This window comes from Alosa pseudoharengus, unplaced genomic scaffold, assembly GCF_046254945.1.
Source record: "Alosa pseudoharengus isolate Yale_2024_CS ecotype anadromous, Long Island Sound unplaced genomic scaffold, YU_APseudo_1.1 YU_APseudo_1.1_scf_4, whole genome shotgun sequence".
NCBI classification, from domain to species: Eukaryota; Metazoa; Chordata; class Actinopteri; order Clupeiformes; family Clupeidae; genus Alosa; species Alosa pseudoharengus.
Window position 1 is genome coordinate 29,780,540 of NW_027468774.1, and position 8,813 is coordinate 29,789,352.

Consider the following 8,813-nt stretch of genomic DNA (forward strand, 5'->3'; position numbering starts at 1 on the left):
CAGTTTTCCTCGCGCGGGTAGCACGCCCACTACAATTCGAAAACAAATCATTTGATTGGACAACTGACTGTGGATTGTGTGTGTCTTGGTCTGAAGAGCGTGGCTTCTGTCCAATGAAAATGTTGAAAGACTGTGCATGGTAAGTCTAACGACCAATCGTAGTTATTTTACGTCTAAACTTCCACATGCGTCATTTCATTCATATCGCTTCGTACCGCTCCTTAAAGTAACGGTCCCACCCAACACGTTGATTTCTTTGTTTAAAAGCAAGAACAGTCTGCACGCAGATTATACGAATGTTTGTATCCAAATATACATAATAGTTTTGTATCCACTATACATAATAGTTTTTAGTTCATTTTAAGTCAGAAGACGTGTTTAGTAGGCTATCCTTACCCCATGATCACTAATAAGTGTCAAAATGAAGTTAACATGATTGAATGTTTTTATTTGTGTGCATTTTGCTTTATAGAGACACAAATACAATTTAAACATGAAAAAAATGATAGGTCAAGTGATAAACAGAAGTTATGGTATTGTTCCCAGGTGAACAGCACAGCACCAGAGAATGTCTACAGCACCGAATGAAAAAAGGAATGTCTTGACGCAGTGTCCCAGTAAAGCATGACCAATCAACTAGTGGTAAGAGATTGCTTGTAATCGTTTTCTGCCAATCTCATGGAAGTGTCGAATGATTGACCAAAAAGTTAACCAATCATGCCATGCTCCTAAGTCACTGAAGGCGATTCCCCAGTCAATAGGGCGGGGTTGTTCCTGCTAGCCAACTTTTAATGCTGCATTAGCTGACGGTCTAGTAGGCAGTTTCTTGCGCAGCGGCTGGCTCCTCTTTGTACTTCCTCGACATACTGTAGGGAAAAATAGCAACAATGACTTCTACTAATATGTTTCAGGGACTGGAGAGTGGTTCGAAACCAAGTTCAAGGTATGCGTTTTCACTGTTAATGGACAATTAATCCAGAGGCTTGGACACATTACGTATAAAGGACGTTTCCCTCACTTTTATTATATTGAGAAAGCGACGAGGAGGAGCTTCCGCTGATGTGAGATCTTGTTAGCTGGGCTAACTTGTGCGAGAGAATTTAGCTTAATTTTCGTTAACCCTAGCTAGCAAGCCACATTTCCTAATGGCCTGTAGTGGTGATTCAATATATTATATGACGCTTGAGTTCAAGTAGTATGGCAGACAAAATAGATTATTACTCAACAGAACATTTATTTTATTATACTGTCCGGAACGGTTTGATCTCGCTACATGTTGAAACTTCTGGTCATCCCAGTATAGCTAGCCAAATTCTCGCTAGCAAGCTAGCGAAATCACACCGTTAGGTAATGCAGAAGGTTTACCTGAAAGAAGGCAATTGTGCCAGATTAACCAGCGGGTCATTGAATCATTGTTGTTAACGTCTGTTAGCTTGTTAACAATGTTACATAATATGCACTGTGAGTAGGTAGTTAACGTAACTATTCGCTTGTAAACGTAAGTGAACTTAAGATAGCTAACGTGAACTTAACGTTACAAGTACGTTGAATGAGCTATCAAGGAGATAGTTTGTTCTCTTCAACGTGTTATACCTTAATCTCATTCATTCAATTCAAATGGCACCTGACACTTACGTACCAACATTTATACAGAAACTTGTGTTAACTAAAGAAACTTGAGTGCTTTATCAAATATTGCCATGTTGGTTAAGGGTGGCGCTATTTTACAGTTACAAATATTCCATGTGGGTTAACGTGCAAAATGGTTTGCGTGTTAACCAGGCTATGCAAAATATTGAGTGTTGAATAACTTAATATTTGTAGTGAACCTTGGCCTCGCCATGTTGCATTACTGACATTAAATATGTTTTATTGTGCGTATGTGTTGTAAAATTATGAGTTGAAGAATTGGAAACAAGGTTATATCTGTAGTTGATCTATTTTATTATTACTATTGTGAAGGGTACTGCGGCCTCCAGGTGGTGGTTCTAGTAACCTCTTTGGTGGTTATGAAGATGACACAGCCAGCAGGCGACCAAACAAAATGGCCTCCACCATTTTTGCACCTCCAGAGGAACCTCAGGGAGGCCCCAAGCGCTCCAATCCCCCAGGTATGAACATCTGTTTGGGTGACGGACACTCTCCAATCCTTTTTTCGTACCACAGGGAGAAAATCTCACCAAACTGTAATGTTTTATTTCAAGTGCTGTGGGGTGTTGCTCATTGCACCACTCCCAAGTTCACATCTGTAACACTCTTGTGCATAGACTTTCTTTTGCTTCTCACCACAAGCTTTACAGTACAGCACTATCAACTGCAACTACTTAGCGATGCATTGTAAACGTTGCACGCTGATAAGGGGAGTATACAGCCGGAGCTACACACCACAATCTGCCTGGTACACCCGAAGTTGGTGACATATGGCCATGACTGTTATTTTCGCTGGAGCTCAGCACATGATTGGCCTTTGTACCATCCTTGCAAGGCACAGGCACCAGTCACATCATAGTAAGAACACACAGCTTTTACATGTAAGTAGTTGTTTTTGACAAAATAGTCGAACTGGATGTTGAAAAAGGGTTTCATTTTTTTTCAAGCTAGAATAGAGTGCAGATGTCATCTGGGAAACAATTGTTTGTGGCCTGATGAAGAGCAATCACTTAGCTGTGTAGCAACTTGTGTGTATAGACCAGTATAAATACTGCAGATCCTCTGCTTGCATGGCTCTATTGTACTGTTTCACTAAATCGAACATGCCCACATACACTTACACGATTTTGCTCAAAGGACATGTAACAAATTCCAAGTTGTCACTAGTGTTCACTAATGGCAAAAAGGCTATCACGGCTGTGCGGAATTTCAAGGAGTTCTAACTGTGGATGTGCCTGTGTTGTAGCATTCAAAGCTGTGTGTGACAAACCCTTCATTTTACCTGTCTAGATTAACAACATTCCTTATGGATATTTGGGTTCAGGCGGTTTGAGGTATTAATGAAGATAATATCATAAGAACCTTTAGAATGTGTCATGGAAAATAATCTAATTGGGTGTAATTGTTATCAGTATGGGATTAGAACAGCCAGGCTTTATCTAAGGCCAATGGTTTTGAACCCAGTGATTTTAGCCCCAAATCAATTGGATCTGACAGACTCGGGCAGAAGTCCTGTCCGTTTTGTTGTGTTGTTTGAGCAGGTTCTTGATGGAATGAACTTTCCAGGTCCGATTTTTGTCTCTCTTGCTGCACAGTAATCACATCCGATTGAAAAGTTACCATATCATATGCAACAGAAAAACGCATAGTGTCTGCCCAGCTTCAAGACATTCAACAATGGAATGTGGACTAGAATAGACCACCTTCATTCAAGATAGGAATGATTCATTTGTATTTCTAGAGATTTAAGCTTCAATCTGTTTGCACATTTTGTGATTGCTGCTACAAAATATACAACGGTGTTGGCAGTTGGCTGACCAGAGCCGTATTTCAAAACATGGCAAGATCATGTTTGAGAAGCTACAGCCCATTTCATATAATCCTATTACATTTGTTATGCAGCACAATTACATAAGCAAGTTATTTCTAAATGTGGACAAATCATGTCTGCTTGTGTGTCTGGCATTCCATTGCATTTTTAAATAAACATAGTAAAAACAGCATTCCAGCAGCTTGTTTGAAACCACTGGAAGCAACACCTCCCATGTGCATCTCTGTCGCTTGTCAAAGTTGTACTGCTTCTATGCATTTACTTCTCTGGAGACCTCTTCTCTGTGAAGTAAAGCTACTTTTTGTAGTATGTTGGAAATTATGAGGGCTAAACAGGACTTTTTCTCAGGAGTCAGGCTTTAGTTGCTCTATCGCATGATTGGTCTGCAAGTAGAACACAAAGTTCTACTGCTTTCTCATTGGCTCTCTGTCTGTGAAGTGTGGCAGGGAGAATTTTCATACTGATGTTTGATTGTACCCCTCTGGGGAAGAACCATGAATGCCTGTGGTGTGTGTGTGTGTGTGTGTGTGTGCGCGCTTGTGAGGATCCACTCATAAAAGAGATGAATATGCTTCTGAGAGATCCTGTTGGTCTAATACAGTGGTCCCCAAACTTTTTCTTCCGAGGGCCAGCTCACTATGCCTGGCTCTAAGATGGGGCCAGAGACTCAGAGTATATCAGTAACCATAAATAGCTTAGTGCTGTGAACAACAACAGTCTACCTTAGTTGAATATTCCATTACATTTAATCATAGGCTACTGCAATTTAATACCATTGTTAGCTGTGTTTATATTGCCATCATGCCATGTAAAATGTAGCTCAAATGAAATAATACTAATAAAAAGACTTTAGCATTCCCAAAAGTATTAGCAGGGAGTCCCAAAAGTATATTTTATTTAAAATGTGTGAGCTCTGAACTCTTGTGTCTTTGCATACACAGCTCAAGTTGTGAACAAGCAATATCCTACAAATAATTTAAAGTTCTCAAACTATGAGAGTTTTATGAAATGCTGGCAAAAACATCTGAAATGACCACCATTCTGACTTTCACTCACCTGATGAGAACTTTGTGAATTTGGATGAACATTTGAACGAGTGAATAAGTCCCAGAAATATGACTGGAATAGAAGTTAGTTAGTTAGTTATTAACAATTAATTGATAAACTTTTAGAATAGCACTGATGCAGTCAGCATAGGCCTCTTACATTGTTTGCAGGTATAGGCCTACATTTCATTCCGTTTTCGATGGTAAATGCGAAACAGTGCCAAAACAACCACCAGTGGACAAAAAGAGTATTACACGTGTACTGTTAAGACTCTCCATAGAGAATGAATGGGGGAAATTACGGAGGTTATAGTTTGACATGTCGTACTCCCGTGCGGGCCAGATGCTATATATCACAGACATGTTTTGGGGGGCCACCCAAAATGAGGTGGCGGGCCGTAGTTTGGGGACCACTGGTCTAATATGACAAACCAATGTCAGAGAGGGCTCTTGTGTTGCGAAGCCAAGTAGCCACCTACAGTGAAAGTTTGCTTTGGGTCATAGGACATCCTTTAACGGAGATAATAAAGTCTGAAGAATTGTGATAACATCTCTCTTGCTTTCTTTCTTTCTCTCTCTCGCTCACCTGCTTGCTCGCTCAGGTGGGAAGAGCAGTGGGATCTTTGGAGAGCCCCAAGCGCCTCCAGCTCAGCACAAACCTGTCCCCCCTGGTGGCTCTACCAGTAACATTTTTGGAGAAGCACATCCTTGCTCATCACCTGCTAAAGTCCCACACCCCAACAAGCCAAAGGTAAGATACAACTATGTACATTTGCATGATATGAAGTAGACCTATGTGGCTTCAGATAAGGTTTTTGTTTTGTTGTTGTTGCAGTATAAGTATTCTTCAAGTCTGATGCCACACTATGCACTTTTAGCCTTACACTTTTCCACTCACTTACTGTTTTTGGAAATTGCAGACAAAAGCCCCACATCAGAGGCAAATTGGTGTTTGCTCAGTGCTGGCAAATATGCGCTCGGTTGCTGTTTTGTGAACTCTTCAAAGATGCAATACAAAAGATATCAAACTGGACACATCTTGCACCTTTATTTAAAAGTGTTTAATATTTACTCTAGAAGTACTCCTAGTCGCTATAAAATTTTCTAGGGGAAGTAAGAACTCCCGAAGTTGAGAGATGCTATGTCTGATATCAAGTCCCATGCACAAGCTTGCCTTTAATGACCTCAGTGATTGGTTGATTTGTGATGGGTCTTTGAGGGTGAGCAGGCATGCGTTTCATAGCCTACCACAAAAAAAAAAAAAAAAAGAGTTTCTTCCAAATGTGCAAGTTAGGAGCCACTTCTGAATTTAAAATGCTTTGTGAATATAGGGTCATGACTTATTGGGGAGCCCAATCCAGTAGTTGTGACTGGAAATGAGTGCAGCGACAAGCTACAGCCAATGGGAACACAAGACAAAGAGTGAGGGGTAAATCCCAGGGGAGGAGCACACGGGTGTAAGGAATGTTCCAAATGGTTCATAAATGCCCTGGAGTACCCACAAGCGTTTTAGTGTTTGTAACCCAAACCACAATATGAGCAGGCAGCTACCATACGATTTCAGTCCATACATGTTTTCTCACTCTGTGCAGAACAGGCAATCCTGCTGCCCATATATCCAATCCAATCCAATCTGACAGATTTATTTGGGATGTCCTGAAGAAAGATTTTATCATCTGTGACGACCTGTTGCTGATGTTTCATGTAGAACAGAAACTAATTCAAGATTTACAATTACAAGAAAAGTTGTGCAGTGTGAACAGTACAGTAATCTGACAACTTTGAAGGTCATTTAGTGTGTACTTGTTATGAAATGTTTCAGCCTTATGACCGTTTTGCCCATTTCCCTGATTGTACTTAATTGCCTTACAGGACAACATTGGTGTGGGAGCGGTCTCGGAACCAGAATCCCCAGGTACTGAAACGATGGCTCAGTGTTCAGTAAATTAATGAAGATCCTCTCACTGGCACCCATTCAGAGTGTACACTGGGATTTATCCTAATTGTAATCTGCCTCTTATAACCTAAAGCACAGAAATGAATTCCTCTTCCCCCAGCTCCAGCTCCTGCTCCTGCTCCAGCTCCAGCTCCAGCTCCTCAGAAAGAAGCTCCTGTTCAAGAGGTGAAGGAGGAAGTTGCTCCTGCTCCTGCTCCTGCTCCTCAGGCCCCAGCTAGTAAAGAGGAACCCGCCCCTGCAGCCAGTGAGCCGCAGGACAAGGACCACGAGCCACGCCTAGGTCCCCGCCCACGCTCCCACAACAGGGTTCTCAATCCTCCGGGTGGGAAGTCCAGCGTGGTCTTCTATTGATCCACTCTGCCCACTGACTGTTCTTTGCTCACTTTTTTTTGCGTCCCCCTCCCCATCTCACCTTGCTCTCCTTTTTCTTTCATTTCATTGCCCTTGCATCATCTCCTTATTCTCTCTCCCACCCCCCTGCACTTTGCTTCATTCCTGAACTTCACCTGTGCTCAACGGTTGGAAATGTTAATGATTTTGTTGGTGTTTAAACTCCCCAATCATTTATAATACGGCTTTATTCCTCTATGAATGGTTTCATGTTCTCTGTGTGTTTTCCCTTTTTTTGATACTCTGGATTGATTTGATGACTTATTACATTGAATCTGTTCAAATGCAACTGGAACCACTTTTTGGCAGGGAGAGTATTTGAGTGTAAACAAATCAGATAGTGTTTGGGAACTCTATGAATTACATCTGTTCACCAAACTACATAAAATCCACGCTGCAATCACAACCATAATGTGACGATTCTCTTCTCATTGTCTATCCTCCTGTGTGAGTCTCCTCCAGGTCCCCCACCACTATCACCCAACCTCTCCTTTGCCCTTTGACAATCAGTCGTGACATTGTTTGTCGGGAGACTTAAGGCCTTACAGAGACAGACATGCACACATAGATGCACACTCACAAACACTGACCTCATGCCAAAGTATGCACACACCAAAATGGAGGCAATTTTTTTGTTTTGTTCTTTTTTTCTAAATCCATGCCAATGCAAAGAGAGTAGTGTGATCTACTTGCTTGCTCGCATGCGTATGATGCGTGTGTGTGTGTATATTTTGGTGCCTCATATTAGCATCCAGATAGTGGCTTCTGCTCCAGACTGGCTCATTTATGTTTTAAATTAAAACGGCAGCAGGCCCGGGGGCTCCCTCATGTGACCCACACCCCCTCCCCCTCCTGCCAGCCACGCCTAGAGTGCCAGTATGGTCGCCAAGTGATGATCAGAGGATGTGGAAGCAAAGCCTGAGTATCACAATAAACTTCTGTTTTAATGAATGACTTGTTTGTTTTTTAATTTTGACATTTTTGGTTTTAGATTATATGGGGTGGACTTTAAATCGTGGGCATATGCAAGTTTATAATTGTTACATGCATCGAGAGGTTTATTTGAACAGGGTATATTGGCTCAGTGCTAGAAAACACTGGTAAGAATGTTGATAATAGTGAAGAAAACAAAAAGACTTGGTATGGTATATGACTAGGCTATTAACATTAAGGCTATGTTTAAATTGGCTGTTTTACTTGTACAACCAAATTAATAATTACGACCGAAATTTAAAATAGAAGTATTACAAATGTACAAGTAAAGATGTGGCAATATCCTAAAGATAGAGCAGCACGTGAGTGGAGTTTAAATGGGAGATGCATGAGAAGAACCTGTAGCCTAACAACAAGCCTGATTATTAAGGACAGGTCCGCTCACGTGCCACCCAGCTCACGTCATGCGCGCCACACAACTGGGTGACACCAGATCGAGGGAGAGCGCGCGTCTCCAAGATTGTCTACAGCCAGCAGGGAGTGTTTAGATCTTATGCTTGGTCACTTGGCCACCTCGTGTGATACCATTAACCCGATTTCCTCCAATCAGAGAAAGTAATGAAGATGCCAAGTAGACGGTTGCCTCTCCTTCAGGTCAATTGTCTGCTATAGCCAAGTAAAAGCTTTCTTTTCTCTCGTTGCCATATGATGTCTATAGTGGGAATATTCTGCATTTGTTTAAAAAAAGGGAAAAGGGCAGTCTACAATATTCGCTGTCCGAATGTTCTGGAAGGTACTGGTAGCCTATATAGCGTATATCAAGGCCAAATAAAATACCCTAGGCCTACTGTTCTTCACACTACCTCCTGAAAGCACTTATCCATCAGGAAGATACTAAACCACATGCCCTACTAGGCATAGCGACGATGAGACACTCGAGTTTGCTCAATGCAGACGTCGTGACGTCAGCTCGAATCCGTCAGCTGGCCCCTCCACCTAGCCTGTG

The 8,813-nt window shown here is 41.7% G+C and overlaps 1 protein-coding gene across 2 annotated transcripts; it reads left to right on the forward strand.

The window, feature by feature from the left end:
* The first annotated feature begins 802 nt into the window (after positions 1 to 802).
* jpt2 (Jupiter microtubule associated homolog 2) lies at positions 803 to 7,825 on the forward strand. 2 transcript variants are annotated; one of them, XM_076265790.1, is made up of 5 exons: positions 803 to 943; positions 1,963 to 2,111; positions 5,130 to 5,278; positions 6,400 to 6,442; positions 6,585 to 7,825. In XM_076265790.1, exons 1-5 carry the CDS (start codon positions 888 to 890, stop codon positions 6,833 to 6,835), a joined length of 648 nt encoding a protein of 215 aa, XP_076121905.1. In that variant the 5' UTR covers positions 803 to 887; the 3' UTR covers positions 6,836 to 7,825. The 2 variants fall into 2 exon arrangements, with proteins under 2 accessions (XP_076121905.1, XP_076121906.1); XM_076265791.1 differs by having other exon boundaries at positions 6,591 to 7,825.
* The last annotated feature ends 988 nt before the right edge of the window (positions 7,826 to 8,813 follow it).